This window comes from Apodemus sylvaticus, chromosome 2 (assembly GCF_947179515.1).
Source record: "Apodemus sylvaticus chromosome 2, mApoSyl1.1, whole genome shotgun sequence".
NCBI classification, from domain to species: Eukaryota; Metazoa; Chordata; class Mammalia; order Rodentia; family Muridae; genus Apodemus; species Apodemus sylvaticus.
In genome coordinates, this window is record NC_067473.1 from 29,971,071 (window position 1) to 29,998,665 (window position 27,595).

At 42.9% G+C, this 27,595-nt stretch overlaps 1 protein-coding gene across 1 annotated transcript in view; it reads right to left on the minus strand.

The window, feature by feature from the left end:
• Positions 1 to 211: 211 nt before the first annotated feature.
• The window catches only part of Slc25a13 (solute carrier family 25 member 13), a 180,688-nt gene continuing 153,304 nt past the window's right edge, over positions 212 to 27,595 (minus strand). The window contains exons 15-18 of the mRNA XM_052173222.1: positions 11,752 to 11,890; positions 1,743 to 1,901; positions 1,560 to 1,650; positions 212 to 1,326 (exon numbers count right to left, since the gene is read on the minus strand). Of these exons, the coding sequence (XP_052029182.1) occupies positions 1,140 to 1,326; positions 1,560 to 1,650; positions 1,743 to 1,901; positions 11,752 to 11,890 (576 nt within the window). The 3' untranslated portion in view covers positions 212 to 1,139. The remainder of the gene's footprint in view (positions 1,327 to 1,559; positions 1,651 to 1,742; positions 1,902 to 11,751; positions 11,891 to 27,595) is intronic.

A 27,595-nucleotide genomic window follows, 5' to 3' on the forward strand; every position in this document is an offset into this window, starting at 1 on the left:
AGATGAGTGTACAGGTTCAGTAGTTCTTTCCTTACCCAGAGTGAAATATACACTCCCCTACTCATTCTGCGCCATGAAAACAAGCCCACAGATTACTTTGAAAGCCAGCTTCGATGGGAACACGATATCCCATTGGCACGAAGAGTAAGAGTCCATTAATGACAACATATTTTGCCATTCATCATGGAAACACACAAGAGCAAGCAATCAGTAGCTTTAAAAAATAGTTTATTTTTCCTGCACAGACACACAAGCCTCTGACCATGATACAAGGCACCCCAGATTAAATATAAACTTAGAGTATATTTGTCTGACATGATTCGAGAGAAAGTTGATTTTAAAGGCAAATGGGTGCCAACCATGGGGACTCAAGGAGGGCAATGCCAGCAAAAAGGGGGTGTACATTATTCTTCCAGTGTCTATTAAAATAGGAATCAGCATGTGTTCATCATAGGCATATTTATCCCAAATCAGTACACTCAAGAGTAGAATTGTGTTTCTTCTGTCTCTATAATAAAAAGGCCAAAAGCACTTCCTTAACATTCGAAACTTTTCCCTAGTAGACTTGGTACAGTAAGAGAGTATGATTACTAAACATCCTCAATGTGGTTTTCATTATGAAAAAAACATGTTTCACATAAAACCTTCATAATATAATCCAGAGACCAAATTTGTGCATGTTTAAAATTTGAGTCCAGGCTAGATATTTGGTTTTTTTTTTCTCTCCAGTGTTTTTCATTTTTATAAATATATACCTAGCTTTCTACTACTTTAAACATGCTCAGAACTCTGTTGGAAACCATGGCCACCTTTCAGGAGCATTAGTGAGGCCATCATCCAGGTAGGAGGCCTCCATAATGTCCCTTCAGACTTATTCCAGATTGAGTTAGTATTGACCAAATCTCAGTATTTAAAAGATACAAACACAGGTTGTGGGCAGAGTGCCAAAGAATAATTAGGAATAATTCCACATGATCTTGCTACAAAAACATCCAGAAAATGAATGATTACATTTAATATAAGAAGCATTGACCTGAATTTAAACGGGACAGATGCGGAAGAGGCGGAGTCATGCCTCAGACCCAGATGGGGGGTATTGTGGTTCCAATCATTTTGCAGCCACATCCAGGTCAGTCCCCCTAGGAGTCCGCAGCCGTCACTTTTGAGGTAGATGCCGATGGCTTAAAGAGAGGTAGGTAAAGTCCAAATTTGTTTTCAATCCCTGCGAATGTTGCAACGGCCAGTTTGTAACCCCCTACATGGTCAGGATTGGGAGCAGGCAGAGTAATCCGGGATTTAGGAACCGGTTCGGATCCCACAGGCTTCCTATAAGAGAATAGAGGGAATGTGAACTGACTCTTTAAAAAAACAATACCAGTAGAAACCAATAAAACCACGCAACGTGCAGCAATGATTGAATTCTAGTCCTCTCTGAGCTCCCTGGGAAACAACCTTGTGGACACTGTCATAGGAGGCAGACAGCCCCCTGCACTTTTCTCAATGAGAACCGAGTATTAGGGGTTGTGGACATTTAGCAGTGTGCTCGCCATGACACTTACACGCCTCCAAAATCGACATAGAACCACCGCTGCAGCAATTCATAAGTGAGCAAGGTGACACCGAACTGGGGCGAGGAGCGGAAGACGCGAGCTACGATCAAGATGGAAACAACAGACACCATTAGAGTTTTAAGAAATTTCCCTGATACCAAAGGGTTAGTTAAGAGCCAATTACTTCCGTACCACCAGCTCCTTTCCACAGTGCTTTCGGGCCTTCTTCCCGAAGTATCTTTCTGAAGCAGTCCATCACACCGCTGTAAGTGCTTTGGCCAGCCCGGGCAGCCACCTGTAATCTAGTCTTGATAACATCAGCAGGGGTCACTAAAGATGCCGCAGGCATACCTGGAGGCGAGACACAACACCATCTCAGTCCACTCACATTCTCACTATATAAAAATAACTGTGCTTTGAGCTGCTGGCCGTGGAAAGAAAGTTAAGCAGCCAATGCAATAAAATGTCCATTTTGCTGTCCTCTGGAAAGCACAACGTGACAGTTCTGTCTGTAACACTCCCCCACCCCCCCCAGTGCACCAACATTCATTTGTTGTTTCTATTCTTAAATACATAAATATTTTTAAGCAATTATTTTTCTGTAACACTATTTCAAGTGGTTGAGAGCAAACAGAGAAAGTGGTTTTCCAAAAAAAAAAATTGTTTTATTTTTTTCTTTTTTCTTTTTCTTTTTCTTTTTCTTTTTTGCTTTCCTGTTGAAATCAGAACCTCGCGAAGTTATTAGGTCTGATTTTTCAGAGGCGAAGCTTATTATGTGTTTCCTCTTCATGGTTTCCTGGCTGCTGGCAGCCACAGGGCGCTGCTTTTCCTCACACATCCAGCCACCCTGCACTCCAAACCCCCAACTTCTCTTACCAGAAGGCTGTACTGATTGCTAAGCAAACACCGGGAGCCTATTTGTGACTCGTACACACATCTTTCTCCCAAAATCGATATAGCTAGAAAACTTTTAAAATGGAAAGCTTAAAATTTATACTGGCTGGTAATTGATAAAAAGGACAACAACAACAACAACAACAACAATAACAACAGCAAACAAATCCCTCCCAACAAGAAGTCCCTCCCAAAATTACCAACAGTAAATTTTTTTTTACAGTCGTTTTTATCCAAAAAATGGGGCAGTCCATGTTGAGAGTTTTAAAATGGAGACCATTCAGAAGACACTGTCTCTTATGGTTTTATTACTTTTCCACTATGAACCTATTCCAAACCAAACTGGTCAGATGCAGATGCATAAATCTCCTTTGCTTTTTTTAAGGCTTAATAATTCTGTAAGAATTTCTGTCCAAACCAACATGGTCTGGCTTAGAACTTCATCTCATCCTTCAACAGACAGTTTTAAAGTCACATTGCCAGTGTGTGTGTGGAGGGGGCGGGTGGAACTGTGAACGGCATGCTCCCATTTCCACCAGAAGACCAGAGAGTGTCTCTTTGCCTTCCATCTCCACTCAACTCCTCCAACACTAATTCTTAGGAGTAGTCATTACCCAAACAGTGCCTTTCCCGTATGCGAAGCGCACTCTCTATCCAGTGTTCACCTAAGAAGCAGCGCTGGGCTCCTGTTAGTTTGGAGAGATGACTGTAATTTTGAGCCAGGAATTTATCTTCTGACATGATGAAAGGAAACAGGAAAGATGCTTAGAAACCCACTGTTCACACTGGCCATTTTGCTTCACTCCCTGGTTTAGAGAGAGTCTAGCAGGGAGTCTCCTCAGGACACGAAAATGAAGCCCTCCTAACCACACTGCAGATACAGTCATGTGGTGCTGTGACAGACACAGGGGCAGTAACAGGACTTGTTCTTTTTCTGTGAAGGTACTTTTCATACGCATTTCCTGGTCACGAGAGAAAGCTAGAGGAGAGAACGTGCTAGGAGAATAAAAATGCCCGAATGAAGAAATGCTAAGAGAAACGCATAAACCATGTAATAAGATGCCTGGCCACACCGATTGGTGTGTGTGTGTGTGTGTGTGTGTGTTGGGGGTGTGTGTTAAAAATCCTATAACCCAAACGCAAGTCCAGCCATCTTGTCTGTAGCACCCCACACCCCCAAAAGGATGACATCTAAGCTCTCGGAACTGTTACAGGCATGTTGTGTAGACTTCTGAGGGGTGAAATGTGTAGGGGGGGGAATGGGGTTGACATTAAACCTGGAAAACTAAGTTCAGATACTCTAAACTTTGACAGGCTAGCTGCCCAGTCCTGCAAAGGGCTTGCTGTCTGACAGCTACTGGTTTTCCAAGTCCGAGTGGGCAGAGATTATGAATCAATTTGCCAGGTCATTCTCTGCTTTAAGCCACATTGATGAGATGGCTTGGGTGGGGAAGAAGATGCTACCTGAAGATAGGAAGGTATCTTCTGTGTCCCCACAGGAAGAGGGCAGGGAGCCTTCTTGGTTCATTATGGACATTATTCAGGCATACGTAGCCCTACCCATCACCCAGGCAACAGAAATGACACTTGTCCTCAGCAGCCAATAAAAACAACCGTGGGATTCCTAGGGAGTCAGCAACTACAGACGATCACTTATAGCAAGAAGAAAACTTGATTTGGTGAACCTAGACAGCTTTGGGGACAGAGACATTAATTTTTGTAAGAAAGGTTTAGACTTATTTAGACTTATTTTAGGTCAAAGCTAAGGCTTTCCACATTGCACTGTTTGGGTATTAGCTATACAATCAACCTACTAGGTTGGTGACTGGCAGTAACGTGATAAAGTTATTCATTAAGGAGGGAAATCAGTCAGGCAGTGATGGTGCACTCCTACAATCCCAGCACTCAGGAGGTAGGCAGACCTCTGAGTTCGAAGCCAGTGTGGTCTACAAAGCGGGTTTCAGGACATCCAGGGCTACACCGAGAAACCTTGTCTAGAAAAATCAAAAGGAAAAAAAAAGGAGAAAAATGTCGAGCTGTTTATACTTCCTTCTAAAGCTGAACCGAGGGCATTGAATTTCACTGGATCCATTTCCGCTGACTGTGGCTACTGGACTCGTTCCTCATGTCCTGTGTATGTTTCTGTCTCCTCCGCTTCCAGTTACTTCCTGGTTTATCTCCATTCCTCCACTAGATAATTATACATAGCCGTGACATAGCTGTGGCGCATATATATCTGCCACACGGGAGTGACTCTAATATGCTCACATCCCCTTTCAGGGAGTCACTTTTGCTCCGCCCCTTTTCTTTCCTTCACGTGTCTCCCAACAGCTATTCTTGCACAGTAAGTACAAACACCATTGTCAGAGACGATCTGGATCAAGTCACAGCTTTCACTTTTCCAGCACAAACTTTTCTCGGTCAGCGCTGCTTCAGGTATCTATCCCATGAGTCCTTGAATTCACTCCTAACATGGCTGCAGAGAAGGGAACCCTTGCAAGCAGAGCAGATGCAGGCTCTGTCCTCCCGTCGGATGCTACATCACTGTGGTCCACACCTCATGTCCTGGGCAACTGGGAGGTGTTGCTTCTGATGAGAAACCCATCTTTTACTCACCTGTTTCTGTCCTTCTTCCTAATTTTGACATCAAGGTAGTATCTTTTAAACAGACAGTAGACCTATGTCATGTGCCCCTTTAGTTCTGATTTTTCATCTCTGTATTTTTATGTCATATTCTAGGGGGTGATCTTTACCGTGTCCTTATTTCCTAAAGGTCTTTTTTCTCTTTTTCCTTATTCTTTTGCTGTGGCGCCCGGACAATCCTCAAACTTTTAATTGTCCTGCCTTAATTTCCAGAGTGTTGGGATTACAGGTAAGCACCGTTTAAAAAAGGTCTACCTTGGTTTTCTTTGATCGTGCCTGCTTTATCATTCAGAACCATAGAGATTTTTAATTTTGATAATCATCTCATTAATTAAAAACCAAAAAGATACTCAAGGCCGCTTTGGTCTACAAAGGTTAGCCTCGGTCCTTTCTAATGAGAAACTGTCTTAAGATAATCAAGTAATCATTGCACTCGACCCTTGGGTCCATCTTCAAATAAACACATAAAATAAGTTTAAAATGCCACAGAACCCTGATATATGTTAGATGTCAGTTTTCTGATTTTGACCTTGTCTGATAGTTATGAAGGATACAACATTCCCAGGAAGTGTAGGTGAAACATTACTGTATTGTTTTTACAACTTCCTGTATACTTACTTTTATTTTAGACTAAAAAGTAAGATAAAAAGAATCACCCCTCCAAGATTCCAATTACAGTCCTTGAAAGTTCCCCTGCGGTCCCTAAATCACATTTCCTCTGTAATTTTTTTGAGTTCACGTTCTCCGCTGCCACCGCCGCCCCTTCCTGGCTGAGGATGGCTGGCTGTCTACTGATACTCAGGATCAAATAAAAGGCTGGCCAGGCACTGCACGCAGCCCCGGGTGGCATCTGCGGTACTCCAGACCCTCTTTCCCACCACTTTCCCTTTTGGATGGGTGAGCGCTCTATGCTGAAAAGGCTAAGGCAGGCCACAGGGCAGAGCCTTCCCAAACTTCCCAAATGCTGACTTGCAGAAAGTCAGCTGAACGGTGCAGTGAGAGTACTTCATTTTCTACTCCACTAGGGAAAAGCTGTTAGTTTATGTTTTGCCACACCTGTGGTTAAGGTCTGACATGGGATTAAGCCCTGTCCTGTTTTCCCTCAGTTCTACATAAGCTGTCACCAGGCCAATGGCCCATTCTCTACATTACAAGTCTGGGTAACTTGCAGACAAATGTTGCTTGAAGCTCTAGGTGGCACAGGAAGAGGCCAGGCTGCCTATGTGTCCAGAAAGGCAGCTCACCGGCTTCCTGCTCTTAGAATACATTCTTCTGTTTACTCGGAGCTCAAGAGTCTCCGCTTACACATTACACTATCAATAGTTTTTCCTGCAAGTTCTGGCCTGTGGCATCACCAATTTCAGATGCAGAGCTGTTGTTTTCTGAGTACGGAGGCCGCCGTATTTTCTAGCAGTTTAAGACTTTCAGGAAGAAAGTTCCATGAGTATGTGTACTTCACTACCCAGATCTGTATCCACTATTTTATAGTCTCAGGGTGCTAAGAATTGAATTATTCAATGATCAAATCTTCAGTGCCAGTAGGTCTTCCCTCCCAGGATTTTGAAACAGACCCCAAGCCACAGACATCCAAAAAACTGCTCCTGACCCACACCCCAAAACACACAGTAGGTATGTGTCTTAAGCTGAGATGCTTTGAGTTAGTAATAAAGTATACCTATCCCAGGTATACTGGCTAATTTTATGTCAACCTGACCAGAGCCATAGACATCTGAAAAGAGGAAACCTCAATTTAGAAAATGGTTCCATAACATCTAGACATAGGGAAGCCCATGGGGACATTTCTTAATCAGTGATTGATGGACAAGGGCTCAGCCCACTGTGGGTGGTGCCATCCTTAGGCTGGTGATCCTGGGTTCTATAAGTCAGCAGGCTGAGCAAACCACGAGGAGCAAGCCAGTAAGCAGCAGCCCTCCATGGCCCCTGCTTCAGTTCTTGCCTCTGGGTTCTTACCATGACATGGGTTCTTAAGTTCCTGCTCTGACATCCTTCAGGGGATGGAAAGTGATATGGAGGTGTGAGCCAGATAAACTGTTCCCTCCTCAGGTTGCTTTAGGTTGTGTTGTTTCAGCACAGCAATTCTAACCCTGACTAGCACAGCAGGTGAGTGCACAGGGACAGGGTGGCGGCTGTGGGGCTCGACACCAGCACGGAGGTGGCAATGCCTCCAGAGCCTCGAGACTAATGTGGTTTCATGTGAAAACAAACAAAAGACAATCATACTTTCTACCAGCAACCTCAGCTCCCAGAATCTACTTCTCCAAAAAGGAGAGATAATCCAAATCAGGGTAAAGTGTTTAAGCCTAAAGACTTGCTTTGTATTGATAAAAATCACTTCTATAAAAGTTTCAGAAATTTGGACAGTTCTACGTATCTGTGATTAAGAGCTATATGATTCCATCTCTTTATTGAATTCCATTTTAGAATCCTGGATTGTCCTCATCCTTTCCATCAGCTTTATGTTTGTATTTCATTGGGCATCACTCAGGCATTTGATAGATCATAAAAATGTAGGACATATACACAATAGATGTGAAAGCCATTAGTGGTTCTCAACATGACTAATGTGGAATGAACTACAATCCAGAAATGGAGGGAACACCTGAGAGATTTTTTTTAACTTGGTTTGAAGTGGGTGAATCCACTTCTAGTCTGGGCCTTTGAGGTAGGAAGACATACATCTTTGATCCGGGTCTTGAGCCTAGAAGACACACTTTTAATGTGGGTGTGTCTTACTTTCTGCTGGTAGTCTATATAAAGAATAGAAGAAGGAAACTTTGCTCTTCGCCTGCTTCATCTTACCTTGTTAGCACATACATTCATTCACCAGCATTAGAGCGCACTTTGGGGTTTCAGCATATTCTGAAGGCCAGTTGAGGCATCTATCATTGTGAACTGAGCAACTACTAGACTTTCTGTTCACAGCCAGACATGGTTGGAGTAGCTGAACTCAACCTGTATGGCATTACAACAAATTCCTTTTGTCTGTCTATCTATCTATCTATCTATCTATCTATCTATCTATCTATCTATCTATTATCTATTATCTATCTAGAGATTCATTATAAAATTTCTGTTCCTCTAGAGAACCCTGACTAATATAACGAAATACTATTCAACTGCAAAGAAAAAAATGGCATTATAAAATCTGCAGGTAAACAGACAGAACTGGGAAAGAATGAACATATTGAGTGAGGTATCCCAGACAAAGAAAGGAAAATATTACAGTTTCCTCTCATCTGATATCCCCAGCTCCACATCTTCAGAAGAGCGAATATAAAAACTAGGAAAGTAAAGAGGGGTGCGATGTGTGAATGTGGGCTAGCTTTAGCTAGAGGGGAGAGAAACACAGAAGAAGGGAGGGGAGTAAAATAACTATGGATATCTGAAGAGATAATAAGGATCCATTCTATTAGCTATCTACCTAAAGATACCTATAATATATATAAGTATGTGTATACATATTCGCAAAGAGGTTGAATAAAAATTTCCTATCTGGGCTGACTATGCCATTCCCAAGAGTCCTATGCTATCTAATAAGAACCTTAACAGAAGGCATGGCACACCCTCTTTTGAGTTGCTGGTCAGTGTTATCTAAGAGAGTCCCAAAACATTACAGGCCGTTGTTAGCATCCTAGGTTGCCACCTAGGGAAGAAAGGATAAGTTTCTATCATTGAAGACACAATCCACTTCAGACATAGGACCAAGAGGACCAGAGCTGCAATATAACCTAATAGCCATCTTCCTGTGGACCATCTTTCATGGTACCAGAAGGCACGATGCAGGTTTCTAAAGGAGGGCAGAAACCAAGAGTCCTACCCAACTATGATGCCTCTGAACCACAACTGGCATGACATAATAACCCTAAAGGTGCAATAGTGGCACACATACCTAGGTAGTAACCAAAAGTTTTCTAATTGGACTTAAGGCCTGGTCAACAAAAGATGGAATCATTCCTTCTGCCAACTAGCCAACTGCTTGGGACTAGTAAACTTATAGATCTTGGAGGAGAACCTATAATTGCTAGTTTAGTACACAAGTATAACTCATAATTACATTTTAAATATTTTTCCTTGTACCCACAGATAATTGAACCCTCATAAGGAATCTTCTCTTTCCAACAAAGACCATTACAGAAAACCACAACTGATCAAAATGCAGAGTCGTGGATCCTAGTCCCGACTGATACATTTACAGTACAGCATCTATGTCTAAGGCTCAGGGATGTTCGTGGAAGAGAGGCGAGCAGATTATGGGAGCCAGAGGAACATAAAGTTTGCTTTAATATTATGTCTCCTAGAAGTCTTAATAACAAAGGACGCTTAAACGTGAACTGAATAAGGATGATGTCAATAGTCTTGCTTAAATAGAAGGGGAAAGGTTAAGGCCTCAACGCTGTTAAAAAACAAAACAAAACAAAACAAAATTAGAGACACCTAAGGAATGCTGAAAGCAGGAAAAATAGTCTTTCCCCAGGAAGAGCATACAAATTGATAATACAATATCAAATGGTCAGCTCTGAAAACACACATAATATAACATCATATAGACTGAGCAGGTTATATATTTAGATCACATATGCACACTGAGATATGCACACTACTAGAGATAAAAAGAGACCGTTAGCTTGAAAAGGAGGGGGTGACAACACAAACTTAGGGAGGACTGCAGGGAGAAAAGGGAGATAATATAATTATATTATAATCTCAAAAATTATAATGAAAAATAAGGGTATGATTATCCAGCAGTTAAAACTATGTTTAAGGAGTTTAAAATTATACACAGAAGAAAATCACTATAGTTGAACATTTCTGAATACTGACATGATGTCAACTACTTTAAATCTTTGTCTTTTTATTCCACTTAATTCTTTAGTGAAGCTAAGACTGGTTCCTATCCCCCAAAGTGAGCCAAGACAGAGTCCATGGCTTGCATGTGCTAGAGGTCTCAGTGAGGAAATGAATCTGACTCATGCAGCCAGATCCCATAGCACAAGCCACTAACCACCACCCTACAATAGTCAACAATGCTGATGAGAGGAAGTACAAACACAGGTAGAGTGTGATTGAGACTCCATCAAAAACCACGAAAGTAGGCCAAAGCAAAAAGGCCGAAGAGATGGCTCAGGGGTTAAGGCAAATGTCTCCAAGTCTGCCAGTCCAAGGTTGTTCCCTGTGAAACACACAGTAGAAAGTAAACTGACTCCCTCACTCTAGTATTCATCCTTAATCTCCTATCTGGCACTTGAGGAGTGATTTGATGGGCCAATTCTTCTAGAACCTAGATTCAGTCCATATATTTCCTGAATACATGATTCATGATAGACACTATGCTAAGAGCCTCCCACGCTCCCCTCCTTGTGACACATTCTGGACTCTATGCTATTCTCTCTATTCAAAGCTGAGGAAATCATGTATGGGAAGCAACAACTTGTCAAAGGTCACACATCAATAAGTGGCACTTAGTTTTCCTGCAGCCCTAACCTTATTTCAATTGGCCAGTTGAAATAAATCGTATTTCTAGTTTTCCTCATGTATAGATATGTAATGACAACTCAGGGCACAGCGAATAAATGGTTGAGTTGGAAATGGAAATAAGGATTCTGCATTCCAGATCTTGCTTCCTTAGTGTTGATCTTTGGATCTTATTACCCAAGCAACTAAAATCCTCAGTCACCCAGGACATAATAGCCCTGGCTCACAGACCAGCATCCATGCCTTTGAGAAAGAAAATGTTAAGGATAAAGGAAAATGGTATGGCTTCCTGCCACTGGGGTTCCGGCAAAAGATGTCGGCAGGAAGTATCGTTGCAAGGCTGGGCTTCACCTCCAATCTTGTTTGCCAGCTCTAATGTCCAATCTGACAAGCACAACAAAACTGATGGTAAACTTGTTAGCACTTAAGGAGCTGTAGCCAGATTCACCCATCCCTTAGCTTCTCTGGACAAAGAGTTTCCCAAAAGCCAAGCACTGACTCCCTCACTGTGCTGATAATCAGAATCTATTTTTAAGTCCCTATTTTTCTGCGTAATATTCCTAATTGTTCCAGCACAGCACTAAAGAAAAAAGACAGTCACTTTTATGATTCACTTAAAATACATCTAGCCCCTGACTTGACAGCCACTTCAAGAAATCAATCTAATCACCTTAGTTTCTTCTAATTTTATTATGCTTCTTCTAACTATACAATAATAGCTTTTACTGAAATTCTGGACAAGCTTACATGTTTAGATTTAGATTTGTTTAGATAACCTTTAAGGGCATGAGCCTTTAATGTTTTAAAAAGTTAAAGTCAAGCCATTTTTGTTTTTGTCTTACGAAGGGAAATTAGGAAATAATATGGAATTTGAATTAGATTCTACAGTACCAGAGAAACTACAGAAAAAAAGAAATAAATAAAAATGAACGAATCTTTAGCAAACACTTTCTAAAAGCTAAAGTTCTTCTAATAATCTAGTGTGGCAAAGTACAAATTAATTCCTTATCTGTCTTCTAGAAGCTAGTCAAAGAAAGTCACGTAGACTCTGTTGAAAACTGTCAGAAAACAGAAACCTATTTCTGTACCATGGGTGGAGTTAGGCTGGATCCTGGACGGGGTGGGGGTGGGGGTGGGGGTGGGAAAATGGCGCTGTGCGGACAAGACTCACCAGCAATAGCACCAGCTAAGAGCAGGCTTCCGGGGTTGACCTGCCCGTCTTCATTGGCGAAGGAAGCCTTCACGTGGGCGTAGCACGGGAAGTAGATGGCTGAGAACGGAATGTCCCGCAGGAAGCATGCTTTGGCGCCCTGGGAGGTTTGCAAGGAGAAGGAAAAAACCGCATGAAACACACATCCCATCGAGAAGGTCAGACTTCTCGGGAAGTTACCTCACAACAAAATATTCCTGGAGAAGACCAAATCTGTATTCACACACTGAGGGGGTGGGGGTGACAGTAAAATGTAACCTGAGTTCCCAAAGCAACAAGCCTGTGTCTTGTTCTTCCAAAAACTACTAGCTTTGTCACAGGCTGTGAAGACATGGGAAAAGGGAGATCACCATCACTCTAAAGCTGCAATTTCAGCCGGGCGGTGGTGGCGCACACCTTTAATCCTAACACTGGGGAGGCAGAGGCAAGAGGATTTCTGAGTTCGAGGCCAGCCTGGTCTACAGAGCGAGTTCCAGGACAGCCAGGACTACACAGAGAAACCCTGTCTCAAAAAAAAAGTCTGAGCTTTCAATTATAACAATTTTGGAACTCTGTAAATCTTTTCAAGTCTCATTGGGTGGAAGTCACTGGCTTTTCAAGGAGATCTGTTGGCTGGTCTCAAAGTAAGGCAGGCAGCAACAATCAAGGTGCCTCTGTTTATACAGGAGGAGACAGACAAACTGTGTAGGTGCAACGGGAGAGGTCCAATTTTTTGTATTATTTGAAAATCTGATGAAAGTGTTGGAGACTTTCCCAGAAAAAAAATTACATGTACCTAAAATATATATCTTTATAGAGAGTTCTTGGATTCTCTTTCTTGTTTAGGATTTATGAAATATTGAGGAGTGCCTACCCTAAAATATTTACCATAATTCTGACACATTTAAGAGCTCAATGTAGAACAATTAACTCCAGAAGTGAAGTTTTCCCTAAATAATTTCTGATGCCAAAATCATGCCAAGCACTGATGACACCAAGAAAAAAATAATGGTATTACAATGCGAGCTACAACATATACACTGCTTCTCAGGCAGGCTGAGTGTGAAGGAAATTATCTTTTCATCACTTAATGATTTAATACTGTTTCTTTCATTGATTTCTAATGCTCCAATTTTCAACCAGTTACAAAGATTCCCAGAAGGAAATAAGGAATCCACCCAGATTCAACAGCTGCATCCAATGACACGCATGGAGGTTTCGCTGTGCTGTATCGAGGGCTTCTGTCTGATGCTTGCTCCAGTCGGTCATAGCTCTCTCTCCGCCACTCCTCTGTCACTCACTGACTTTTCCTACCAAACACATTTCACTCCCGGCTCCAACTGAGATCTCGGGGTCTATATAAAACCTTCAGTCTTTTTTTCACAGCAACTGTTATTGGCCCAGGTCTACTGCAACTTAATTAGTTGTCTTACACAAGTAATACAAGTGGAACTTTATACCTAATCCTATTAAACTTAATCCGAGTTTAGCTCAGCCTTCCAACCAGAACAAAAGCTTGGAATCTGGATGCTGTCCAGATCTGACTGGATGTGAGTATTCCTCTTTTGACTGACCCATGGAGATGTTATGTGCTCATTCTGCATGACGGTATTAGAAAAAGAGCTGGCCTCCCCTCAGGCGCTGTGCTGCCAGTCAGCTCATGCAGGTAGGTTGTCACTCTCCGAACTGTTAGATGTCAACGCCACCGTTACGTCCTCATTTCACACACATAAAACCCGATGCCGGGATGTTTATCTACCAGCTGCATATCTGGAGGTCGGATTCCAATGCCGTCTTAGAGGTAACTGCACAGAAGTCTAAGCCTGTAGATGTGATGCTGAGATTTCTCTCCCAGCTCTCCGCTCTGAGAAGGCTGGCAATAGAGTGCAGAGTGAGTATCAACTGATATTACATGGGGCACCTAGTGCTCCTGTTATGACTTGTTCTTTAAATAATCTCAGGAAATTAGTCATCCCCTTTCAATTTCTCCTTTTCTCCTCCAGTTTGATTTTTGTGTCGGGCTTTCCTGTGAGTTCTAGTGATCTGTCCACGCATGAGTGCTGTCCATGAGAAACACGCCCAAAGAAGTGATGCCAATAAAGATCAGGTCAATATGGCTCCCACCCTGTAGTAAACAATCACCTCACAATTCTCCCAAAATAACTCATGAGGATTTCTCGTTTTTGTTTTTTTTTTTTTTCTTTCTTGCATTTGGTTTTTTCCAGACAGGGTTTCTGTGTATAGCCCTGGCTGTCCTGGAACTCACTCTGTAGACCAGGCTGGCCTCAAACTCAGAAATCCACCTGCCTCTGCCTCCCAGAATGCTGGGATTACAGGCGTGTGCCACCACCGCCCAGCTTCATGAAGATTTCTTAATTGCTATGTTTCTTTCTACAAAGTTTTCTTTTTACTATACCTCTTAGCCATAAAGCTTTCCAATGTCATATTTCATAGCCAGCCCTCTGTCCTGTTCTTATTTCTTTGCTAATAATAGTTTCTCCCAAGGAAACTAAATTTCTTTCTGGAGATATTCGACTATAGAGTATCATGTTATTTAAAAGCCTACACATTTAATCTGGGGTCCATTGTTACCACTTTAGAGATCACCACAGCAAACATGGTAAGTGTTAAGAGCACTATCACCAGGAACAGAAGCACAATCCCAGAGCTCAGGCCTTGATCAAGTTGCTCTGGCTCATTCCTTTACTCCTTAAACCCACAGTGCATAGCTTTGGTTTCTTGATCCGCAATGTTGCAGTGTCTCCTTTGGCCTTTAGTTGTGTTGTCTATAATTTTATTTAGGTGCTCCTTTAGTGCTCTTACGACTTTCCTAGGTTTGGGATGTCCTGCAGACAGGTTCTTGTATTCTCACCCCTTTCAAAACTTTGCCCTTAACAGATAAGCCCAACTCCTACCAGCCCCAGCCATCAATGCTCCATTCATCTGAGCCGTCATGGTGCCCTGTCGCTCCTCACCTTCTCTGATGATTCCTCTGTTGGGGATGTCGACCTTTTAAATACCATCTTTTTATTCATTTAACTCCCCTCCCATCACCATCTCTACTGGGAGAAGATCTACAGGCATAGATTCCATGACTCCATCCTGTCTACATCTTCTCCATAGCATTCTGAGTTTTCATACTTATATACCTGAACATTTCAGTGTTGGTGTTGCCTGCTTCAGATAGGAAGAAATCAGAGATCAGGTATGACTACCTGATTTAATTTATAAAACACCTTAACAAAATCTGGGAGTGCCGGGCATCTTCTTGATGGCAGTGATTTTTGCTTTGGTGATGTCAGTAGGAGGGAACACAACTAGAAAGATCAACAAGAGTCTTTGGAATAAGTTAGCTTTCTAGAAGGGCAATAACTTGCTTCTTTGAAAAATATTCTCAGGCTGGAGAGATGGCTCAGAGGTTAAGGGCACTGACTGCTCTTCCAGAGATTCCGAGTTCAATTCCCAGCAACCACATGGTGGCTCACAACCACCTGTAATGGGATCTGATGCCCTCTTCTGGTGTGTTTGAAGACAGCAACAGTGTACTCATATAAATAAAATAAATAAATCTTTGTTTAAAAAAAGAAAAATATTCTCAAAAACAAAGTAACAGGATCTGAAAACATGCCTGGGACATAGGAAGGTCAAGGGCACCTGCAAAACAGTGGAGTTCCCAAGAACCACCCCTACTTCCCAACAGCGGCCTATCTCCCTCCTTTCTTAAAAGCATGAGTCAAGTGTACATCTCCGAGAGAAGATGTAAGGAGACTGAAGGCATGAATAAAGTCCAAAGGCAAGTGGCCTGGTAAGACATCAACTTAGAAAGAAGCCAAAAAAAGAAAAGAAAAGCAGACCTGCGCCTGTAACACTAAGGCACACAGTAGGTGTAGTACCTGTAACACTATGAGCACGCAGTAGGAGTAGATTGTATACTTCTAAGAAACAGGCAGCGTTAGGCTTTGTTAGAGGCCGTAGTCTGCCAACGATATGAGAATACAAGAGACACGGAACAGGCCAGGAAGAAAACCTCCTGAGGCAGGATGGCTGCGCTAGCGAGTGAGGCCCGACAGTGCTTCTCTTCCTACTCAGACATGCTCCACTGAAGAGCCTTCCATTCTGTTAGTGTGGAACAAGCACTGAGCACTAGAACAACTTTATACTCTCAAATACCAGGGCCAGAGGTGGGAGGGCAGTGCAGGAAGGCATGGGGAACGCCTGTCACCGTCCGGTGACATACCCACTGTCACAAAAATGAGAGGGACAAATGTGGGCAGAAGGATTGTGTTTCCTGCCTTTCCTCTGGTACCCACCTCTATTGTTCGCCGAACCTGTCCCTGTTCAAGAGACTCCTTTAAGCAAATCATTCCGCTTGAGTCAGAAGGGGACCTTAGTTAGCCAAGGCCTCAGAATCCAGTCTTCCTGCAGAGGTAACTTCAAAACCTATTCAATTTCCCTGGCCTCCTTTTCTTGACCAAGCCTTCCTTCTAGGCCTTAGTCACAAAGGCAGGTGCCAATTTGCAGGGCTGCCTCAGGCAATCCCTGACCTGTTGCTCCCACAACAATGGAAAGGGAAGCAGGATGCTGAAAGGGCTTTTAGGAGCTTCCAAAGGTGAAGAAAATACTTCTCTACCAGATTGCTTGATACATTCTTCATTCTGTGGTTAACACCCATTTCCCCCAGCCCCGTCTCCACAGAGGAAGCTCCTTGGGTTGAGTTCTACCTGCCCCACATAGTCTTTACTGAGTGACCGAGTCATCCTCCACAGGCAACCCTGCGACAAAGGGCAAGCTGTGCTGCTCTGCAGCCTGTGTCTGCAATGCAGCAATCACAACTTCAGCCACTGAACATGAATACATCAAGGAGAGGACGCCATTTCAATCCTCTTTCTTTCTGCTCCCCGTATGAAAAATGCCCAGAGTCTCTGGTTTCCTTTTCACGAGTTATCTAGGTGGATTTCCCTTTATCCTCTGATTGGCTTTGAATTTTCTGGGTACACAGTAAAATGACATACGGAAAATTACTAAACACAAACTACAACCCTCTAACCTAATCACTAAAGTACCCTCTATCTCCAAAGGAGGGAAATTATTATTATTATTATCATTATTATTATTATTATCATTATTATTATTAATGAAAGGCTCATTGAGGAAGAGATGGAAGAAATAAAATGCATTTTCTAGGCAACCATATATGCAAATAATTTTGAGCTGACGGTACTCCAATTCCAAAGCTTTCTATCACCGGGGCTACTTACAGATAAGGCAAGCATCATTAAAGAGAGGCTCCCTTCAGGCTCACAGCCCACAACTGAGGGCTCCGTAGTAGCTTGAGGATGCTGGCCATGGTATCCTCCCAACAAAAGAATCATTTTTGTTTCTCCTGTGTTTTTTGATATAGAAACAGCTGAAAGTCCAAAGGAGTTTTAATCAAATATTAAGTTGATGGAATTATCCATTCAAGTTTACTCCAGCAGTTTTGCTGGGCAAGAGACTCTTATGAAACAACACAAAAGACTGCGGTCCACCTGTCTCTCTCTCTCTCTCTCTCTCTCTCTCTCTCTCTCTCTCTCTCTCTCACACACACACACACACACACACACACACACTTCCTTTAAAAGCTCTTTATCCTGATGTATCCCACCAGCCCTCTCAACCCAACTTTAGGCAGGAAAGCCAGTCCTAAGGTATGGTGCTGGTAAAGATGTTAGAGATGGGGCAGGTCTTTTTGCATGCTAATTCCTGCTTATTCTAGCAGTACCTGCAAACACAGCTCTAAACAGACTATTTCTAACACAGGGAAAGGTAATTACACTCACAAAGGCACCTCTGTGTCAGTCGGGCACCAGGAGCCAGCAGGTCTGGGGGACTGGGGCTTAACAGAGACTCCAGCAGTGAATGCACATTGTCTAGCATAGGGGAAAATGCCAGACTGGGGGACCCCCACAGTATTCAAGACAACAGTGGTGCACCTTGTCTGAGGAGGTTATTTAATGCTTCTGGCACCTGTCGTCAGAGCCACCCCCTCGCCCAACCTTACAGGTTTAGAATTTATTTGGCATGCATAATTGTATATTTTGATCTGGAGCTGCAAACAATGGGCAGCGTGTCATGTCTTGATCCCTTAGCATTCCTCTCGGCTTCCCCTCAGAAAGTTAACCCTTCCATGCACAGCTTGACAGTAGCGGGGGTGAGGGTGGGGGTGGGGGAGGGTTCTGCCCTAGACTCAATCCCCAGTTTCATTAATAAGGGGATGGGGCGTTATGTAATAGACTTCAAGTAAACACACAAACTGTTTACAGGTAAATAACTGGGATGAGATGCAAAAGAAAACTCTGGTATGTTTCAAAGCATCATACCAACTTTTGTATATGATGACATATACATGAAACTTGAGCAGAATCATGCTAGGAATTCTCCCCAGTATCAAGAGCTGCTATGAAGATGGTGCTGTTGTTAAAAAGCAATAAACCAGGGACCAACTGAAGATGTCAGGGAACAGCCAATGACTTCGATTTGAATATAAAATATAATGGCCTCCCCTCTTAGGGACTTTGATGCCATTGTTTTTCTTCTTAATTTCATTGTAATGATAAAAAGCACCTCTTGGTGGAAACACTACAGCTTGGTTGGTTCACTTGCAACTGTAAGCTGCTCTGTCATCAAAAGGGCTGTTGCACTCAGAGGGATGGAAGCCTGGTGACAGAAATAGTTTTTTTTAGTGTGGAACTTTAGTCTCACGTCATCAGCAGAGCAGCAAGCTGTGGGAAGGTGCTTTACTCTACTATTCTCACTCCTTCCTTCTCTTCCTCTTCCTCCCCCTCCTCCCCTTCCTCCTCCTCCTCTTCTGTCTCCTTCTCCTCTTCCTCCTCCTCCCCCCTTTCTCCTAGCTATACCCTTGCCTGGCAAACATATTCTTTTTTCTGTTTCCTCTGCTTACCTTAATACTTGTTGTAAATTTATCTTCCGTCTGTACAACACACATTCTTTAGAATACTTAAAATCAGTCCTCCTCATTTTATCATTATGACTATTAATTACAGCTAATAATATTAATAATATAGTTATATATACACACATATATATATATTAAAACAATGCTGTGAAACAGTGTTTCCATTTCCCAGTGTTTCCATTTCATGATTACCTAATTTCATGTTTTCTTCTTCCTTATGTGTATTGTAAATCTCCCCCTTTTTTCTCTTTCTAAATAGAACTGGGGCTTGAGTCTATGCACTCTAAGAAAGGAGGCTGTCATAGAGCTATAGTGACAGAATTTCTTTGTTTTTTGTTTTGTTTTTCTGACTAGGTTTCATCATGTAGTCCTGTTAAGTCTGGAAGTATGTAGACCAAACTCAGAGACCTGTGCACCTCTGCCTCCTGCATGTACCACCGTGCCTGGCTTAATATTTCTTACTTCCTTTTTTAAAAAAATTATTTTATTATATGTAAGTACATTGTAGCTGTCTTCAGACACTCCAGAAGAGGGTGTCAGATCCCGTTACAGATGGTTGTGAGCCACCAAGTGGTTGCTGGGATTTGAACTCACAACCTTTGGAAGGGCAGTCAGTGTTCTTAACTGCTGATCCATTTTTCCATCTACCTAATGTTCCTTTCTTAATGACTAAACTTGACATTTTTCTTGAGTTTTGCCAATCTTTCTTATTTTTTAAAAAGATTTTTGTTACCCTTGTTTCTAAAATATACTTTTACAAAGTATGGAATTCTAGTCTGAAAGCCCCCACCTCCTCATACATGAGGACACCGTGTGAAGGGCTGTCCTTTGAATTGGGATCTGTCATTGTCTCTGGCACGGAGGAGCCTCTCTGCAGTCGGGAGACTCAGCACTTTGAATGAGCTGCATCGAGTTTGAAGATTTGGATTCATTCTGCTCCTACAATGTGTCATACTTCACTAGTCCTGGAACTCTTCAGCCATTGGCTCTGCCTTTCCTTCCAGAGTTCTTTCATACGTAGTAAGCCATCTCCAAACTCAATCTCTCTGCTTTCTGAATAGGTCCTAGCTTCCATTTCTCGAATTCTTAATTTAGCTATGTTCAAATCTGTCAGGGCCACCCATGGAATGCACAATTCTAATCATCATTATTTTACTTATTAGTTTGTTTTTTTTTAATAGAGCTTCAGTTTATATTTTCGACAATGCTAAGATCTTCACATCTCCTTTTAGACTACGTTCTATTCTCTTACTGCTTTGTGTGACTTAAGATCTTTGCTATTCACCCGTAGAACAGTATCTGAAAAGCCTTTGAGGTTAGGGTTGAAAGTGGGCTCCTTCTCAGAAGACTAGTGTTACCCTGTGTCAGTCCCGTAGGGACACTCCCAGTCTGGCATTCCCCACCCCCCACCCCCAACCAAGAAATACAAATCCAGCCTGTAAAGTCAAGTCAGACCAGAGTAAACCTTCTCAGTGTTAGATGAGGGGAAGAGGGATTCCTCACCCCCCACCTCCACCCCCACCCCTCAACCCCCACTTCTCTTCTACCCACAAGCAGGGCCATGTTCCTTGCTGATGTGGGAAGGTCCACGGTTATTTTGCCATCCACCAACTGTATAGCTTTTGGAGGTTGCAGTTTTATGGGGGAAGATTGTTCAGCACCAGAAATGGGGTCAGAGACTTGGTTCTCCAGCAGAAAAGATGCACGAGCCAACAGGCCTGGGTCTGCACAGACGGGTGACCTCTGAGAACAAATATCCTCTGAAGTTCTGTGGCCACCTCTCCTAATCTCAGACATAGCCTTTCATTCTCAGTTCTTCAGGCATTGCTAAGATATCTGTTTGGCAAATGCCTTTCAGCTGCAGATGTCTGCCGAATTCACCAGCCTTTGTATTTCCTTCCTAACTTCTGAAAAGGCCTTTGCAACATTTCTAGTTGTTTACATGTGGATGCTCTGGCAATGGCTGGAAACCCTATAGAGAGGCAGCCCTTCCTGGAGGAAGCAATCCTTAACCCCATCTTTAGACTATGTCTTTCCATGTTTCCTTACTCAATGAAGTTTATTTCACAAGTGGATGACTCCAGCTATGCCTGAATTCCCTTCCAGTTTTGTACTGGCTGGGTTTGTGTGTGTGTGTGTGTGTGTGTGTGTGTGTGTGTGTAAGTTTGACACAAGCTAGAGTCACCAGCCAGGAAGGAGCCTCAGTTGAGGACATGCCCCCTGAGATCCAGCTGTAAGGCATTTTCTCAATTAGTAACCAAGGGGGAGGGCCCAGCCCATTGTGGGTGGTGGTCTTGAGTTCTCTAAGAAAGCAGGCTGAGCAAGCCATGGGAAACAAGCCAGTAAGCAGCACCCCTCCATGGCCTCTGCATCAGCTCCTGCCTCTAGGTTCCCTCACTGTTTGAGTTTCTGTCTTGACTTTCTTCAGTATTGGACAGCAATATGGAACTGATCCAAGTAAACGATTTTCTTCTAAACTTGCTTTTTGGTAATGGTATTTCATTGAATCCAAAGTCTGCTAAATGCTCACTCATTGCCCAGCAGATGGGAGGGGAAGATCACTTCATACAGGCAGTAAGCAGATGGCTTCCAAAGAAACAAACATTTGAATACGGACTGGATTCTCGATCACGGTTGCTCCATATAGGAGCCAGAGGACAGGCCTTGCCAGTCAGAGGACTTTCTTTATGTCAACCTCCTTATTTATAAACTTCAGAGGGACATATTACATGTAAATTTAGTATTAACATGAAGTACCTAGTATAACGTCCCAGATGGGGTCCTCCAAAAAGGCGACACCTATCACCTTTATCAATGCTCAGTACCTTGTCTATCCGATGAGAAAATGAAAGCAGGCAATGTATATTCTGCTGACCTTAAGCGCCAGCTGTGAAGCAACTCTGGCTTCACAACTAAATCATGAAAGAGTACATTTTTCAGCTTGAGAGTCAAACCGCTTGTAAAGAAGAACCCAGCCCTACTAAAGACATTTATACAAGTTCCTTTAACTGATCATTCTCCACACAAGCCTCTGGCTGCCACAGATCGATCTTTATAACGTAGTGGTTAATTAACATTTTCTTTAACAGGTTGTCCCTTAGTATATACCTCAGCTACGGTTAAAACAGAGAATGAAAAGTCTGGCTTAGTAGAAAGAGAAATATATCCATCACTTCTGGAAAAATATACTAGGAGTAGACTATGAATAGAGAGTTATCATCAGCCTGCATTCCTTATAATATATATTTACGGGTATTATAGTCTCACAGTTTATATACTTCAGGCTCTTTGTAAAGATAACAGATGAAAAATTGAAAACAACGAAACAGCCAGGCGGTGGTGGCTCACACCTTTAATCCCAGCACTTGGGAGGCAGAGGCAGGTGGATTTCTGAGTTCCAGGCCAGCCTGTTCTACAGAGTAAGTTCCAGGACAGCCAGGGCTATATAGAGAAACTCTGTCTCAGAAAAACAAAAACAAAAACAAAAAACAACAGAACAAAATTATTATTTTGTTCTCCCTGGCTACACATAGAGTTTGAAGCTAGCCAGGGAAATAGGAATTGCCCCTCAATCCCTCAAAAATAACAACAAATAAGAAAAAAAAACTTGCTAAAAATGTTTGCCTCTGGAAAGACAGATTTGCAGACACTTAGGCGTGAACAAGGTAATGTCTTATTGTCAAAAGAGCCCCCCCCCCTTTTTTTTTTGAATTTTCTGTGTTGACTATTAAAATACTTTAAAGACCACAATGCTATTTTTACATTCCTCCGGGGCCTCAACACCAATCGCTTGGAAGGCCACTGCCTTCACGTACATCTTTGGAACTTCAGTTAACTGAGTGCTTGCATGCAACACTTGGTGATGGAACAGAAATAAAGTTGTGGTTTGAACAAGAATGGCTCCCATGGACTCATATGCCTGAATGCTTGGTCCCTAGTTAGTGGGACTGTTTGAGAAGGATTAGGAGGTGTGACCTTGTTGGACCTCTGTCACTGGGGTTGGGCTTGAGGTTACAAATGATCACAACAGGAATTGGAGAGATAGCTAAGCAGTTAAAAGCACTGGTTGCTCTTCTAGAGGTTCAGAGTTCAAATCCCAGCAACCACATGGTGGCTCACAACCATCTGAAGGATCTGGTGAGTCAGCAACAGTGAACTCATATACATAAAATGTCTTGTGTGTGTTTCTCTGTCTCTGTCTCTCTTTTTCTCTCTCTCTTTTCCTCCCTCTCTCTCTGCTCTAGTGTCATGTCTGTCTACTTCTTACCATGATGATCCTAGACTAACCCTCTAGCAAGTCCCCAAGCATGACCATTGGTCATGGTGTCCTTTCTCAGCAATAGAACAGTAATTAAGACAATGGTTATACAATCATTTGTGTTTTTATACAATCATAAGCACCCCCTTTTCCTATGGTGTATTTAAACACTCAATTCCACTAGGCACTGTTCTGCAAAAATCACATTTCTAAAACCCATCTTCACTTCATTTGCTCTTCCAGTGATCCAAGCAGGCTGGGTGTGGTGCAGTCTACCTGTCATCCTGGTGCTGAGGGGAGGACTGCAGGGTTAGCATCCTCCTTGGCTACACATAGAGTTTGAAGCTAGCCGGGGAAATAGGAATTGCCCCTCAATCCCTCAAAAATAAGAACAAATAAGAAAAAAACAACAAATAAGAAACTAAAGGCCCAAAGTAGTAAGTAGAATGCCTAGTACAAGTGATGGGTGCGGTTGGGGAGGGGAAGATGGAAGAGTTTAATGTAGAACCTCCGAGATTACCCAGGGTTAGGGCAACATTGAAAGAACATGGTAGGAATTCTTTTATGATCTTTGAGTTGACAGCCTCCAGGTAAAAATTATGATTAGTAAGTAATGCATCATCTTTACTATGCGTTAAACTCTATCCAATGTGCTTTCTATGCACTCAGGATGACTATTTATTTCCATGGAAATTTAAGGTACTATACATGTGTTCTTTCCTACCTGTCTCAATAAATGTTGTAAGACACATCAAATTTCAAAGAGGGATGTGGTTGAGTTTGAAGTCCAGACTCACCACTTAGATGAACCTAAACCCATCAACTCTTCCTTTTCTCAGCTGCAGTTTGTAGCTTAAAAAGAGTGTCTGCCTGATGGGCTGTGGTGAGGATTAACTGATATAAAGCAGGAGCAGCTTATAAGTGTGGGCCTGGGCAAGGAAGCTCTGCATAAGCAGCAGCTTGAATGAACTTGCGACTGCATCCATGCTGCCCCAGCGCTGAATCTTTCTCTCCCTGAATCCTCAACATCCTAGCCATAGCTGATCTTGCCAGCCTTCAGCTGTGTCAGACACTGCGTTCATTGGCTCCTTTTCTTCTGTCTACAAATAGAAATTGTTCTCAATAAAAAACAACAACAACAACAACAACAACAGGCTGGGAGGTGATCTGAGTACTACAGCATATACCCAACATGTACTAAGCCCCAAGGCTGATCCTCAAACATTGGAAAAGACAAACACAATAAAGACATATTGTAATAGTAATCTCTCAATGCTCTGTCCTCAGCTAGAAAACATTATCTCTTGACTCTAGTTTTTCCTCGTTGCTATTTTCCTTCACAGTAAAACTCCTAGGTTGAATGGCTTTTGTGCGTGTGTTTCCTCATGGAGCCTTCTGTTTCCACGATTCCATCTCCACTGGCTTCTTAATGATAGCCGTTGGCCTACATCTTTAGTGTCAGAGGCCTTAGCTTGCCCTTTCTCCCTTTGTTCTCCATTGGACATCCCCCCTTCTCCCTCTCATTCCCCCCAAGCTGCTGTTCTTTCCAGCCTCTATCCTTGAGCTACATGGGCTCTTTACCCCACCTCTAGCTCCTTCCTCACTGGGGCTCTTCCTGCCATCATTAGCTTCCCACAGACAGAGATACCAGTGCTCCTGTGGCTCCGTGCCCACAGATGCTCACACAGCATCCTCTGTGTCTATCCTTCTGCCTTCTACAACCTTCACCAGAGGAAGAAAACCGGAGACAGATCAGGAAAAGTCTGTCTTTGCTCTGCCCGTGTCACCTAGCTAAGCTTCCTTCCATTTCGGGATCTCTTTTCCTCAATGATAAGGAAAAGAACATTTAAGTTTCTTGAAGCTTCTCCGATTCTGAAATTCCAAAAACCCCATCTCCACCACATTGACTCTCTCTCTCTTTTATGTTTTTCAGTACATTGCAAGATTGAAGCATCCTATCTTAATTTCTAGCCTAACTGCCATCGCCCCAGTCAGGTCAGTGTCACCATGCCGCAGCCGCATCCTTCTCTCCTCCCTGCCTTACTCTCCATCACGGTAGTCTATAGGCCGAAACCACCGTTCCTGTCCTCAGACCTTAGTGGGCTGTTATAACAGGCCTCCACCAGCTAACAATGTGATGCCTTTCCACACGTCCCCTTCACGAAGCCCCTGGCCTTTTCGCTGTGAGTAGGATCTGCTTCCCTCTCAGCTCTGCAGTCCCCTGACAGCTGTTCTTGACTGCATATGACTGCCATCCAGAGATCTGGGAGCCGCATGGCTACAGGCATGAGATAGTGAGATGCTTCCTTAACCACGCCTGCTGGCTCCTTCCCAGCACTGACACAGACCTCACTGGGAGAACGGGATCCCCGGCCCCCCCCCCCCCCCCCCCCCACCCGTTTTCTGTCCCAACTTTGCAGTATTGTGCTTGTTCTTTGGTCATTATGCAGCAATTCGCTTGCTTTCTGTTCTCTGATACCCTCATTTGTAATGGGGAAAAAGATTTGGCATCCAGTTACCAGTTATTTGGCCAACAATCATTTATCTGGTGTCTACTCATGTGCCAGAAAAGGCTACAAAGCAGCAGTGAACAAGATAAGTCCCTTATCACAGACAGCGAAGAAAAAGGAGAAAGTGTCAGATGGTCACACGAGCTCTTAGCTGACTGTGATTGAGATGTGACCGCAACACAGCGGTTGTCTTTCGGAGAAAACGCCAGCTGAGCTAAGATGTGGCAGACAAGCCTTCAGCAGTATCTGATACATTGTTTTCTTGAAGACTGACTTGACTCTTCCTAGCTTGCAAACTGTGTGCGGGAACTCAGCTTTACACTGCCACCTTCTCAGTGGCCACCACAGTGCCAGGACCAGAGTCAGCTCTCAGAATAAGTGCATCCACCAATCAGCCTCCATGCTTTCTCTTCCCAGATGTCCTTTAGTCTGTTCAGACTTGTGTCTTTCACATAATGGCACGAATATACCTTTCCTCTGTCCCTCTTCATGGCTTTATAGTTCATTTTCTTTCTTTTTATTCAATTTTAATTTATTTTATGTGTATTAATATTCTGCCTGCCCTGTATGCTGGGGTACCATATGTGTGGCCTGGAGCTGGTAAAAACCGGGAAAGGGGGTCATATCCCCTGGAACTGGAGGCATAGATAGTTGTGAGTCACAAAATGGGTGCTGGAAATTGAAACTGGGTACTCTGGAAGAGCAGCCAGTGCTATTAACTGTTGAGACATCTCTCTAGCCCCCAGTCCATTCCTCTTTAGCATTTTTTCCATTGTTCAATATACCACAGTACATTCATCCACTCATTTACCAAGGGACATCTTCATTGCTTCTAGGTTTGGGCAATTATAAATAAAGCTTCTATAAACAATAACACATGTGTGCTCAGAGAGTGGATTAATTTTATTTACATTATTCCCACTGCTGGGTTTTGGGAAAGCCAAGAGACACAGAAAGCCCTCAGGGGGCTCCTACAGAGGTCCAGTTCAAAGACAGACCCTGAGATTGGAACATTAGGATGGCCACTAAGGTGGATGCAAAGTGACAATGTGCTCCTTTCTCAACTGAGGTATTCCCCAAAACCAAATTCCTGCACAACTGCGTTCTTCACGTGAGACAGAATACTTCACAAGCAAAGAGGTAATTATTCTTATAGGTGTTAGTAAAGTTAATAGAATGAAGTCAGTAAATAGGTAAAATAGATTAAATCCACTAACACTGAAATGTTTACACACAGCGGTCAGCAACTTCATTTCTAAGAATCCATGCTTTACATACATTCCCAAAGGTATGCCAAAAACACACAGGAATCCACGGCCTGACTTCTAACATCCCCGTCAGGGATAATATGTTACAGCCCATTTTCAGTATGATGCTTAGAGTTCACCAGTTATTGATCAGTGGGAGGCACGGGGACTCTCTCTCCCCTGGCTGGCACTGGCATCAGCTTCTCTGGGGACTCCAAGAATCAGAAAGTCATAGCTGATATGCTATGGGAGTGAACCTGTGATTAGAAAAGGGGTTAGCTTCAAGGTCCAGATTATCCGTTAGTCCCAGCCTGTAGGAGAAGAGGACAGGGACTTCTCAGGATTGGAAGACTTTCAAAATCAGTGTGGCAGCCATTTTCTATGCTGTGTCCCATTCTGCAGATTAGTGTCCTAAAAAACTGCTTCTCTCTCACTAATCTCTTGAATTTGTTATTACCTACTTTGAACATCTCTAAAATTAGAAAGAATTACTACTGATGATGAGAAACTAGTTTAAAAGCTTATCTTAGTAACACACAGAAACACACAAGCACACACACACACACACACACACACACACACACACACACCCCTTAAAGCTATGTGGCTATGAACACGACAGAAGAGACCTTGGATGTACTGTGTTCAGAAACGCTGGATTTACAATGCACGCATACTCTAGTATAGTTTGGGTTTGAGAGAATTCGAGTTTTACTCTTGTCTCCTGGATGAGCTGAGCTTTTGAAACAAATAAGCAGATGCTACAATGCTTTCAGAGCACACCGACAAGAGCTCCAGCAATCTATTGACACAAAACGGTTGTGCATGTCAGGACTTTGATGCACACAGATTTAAA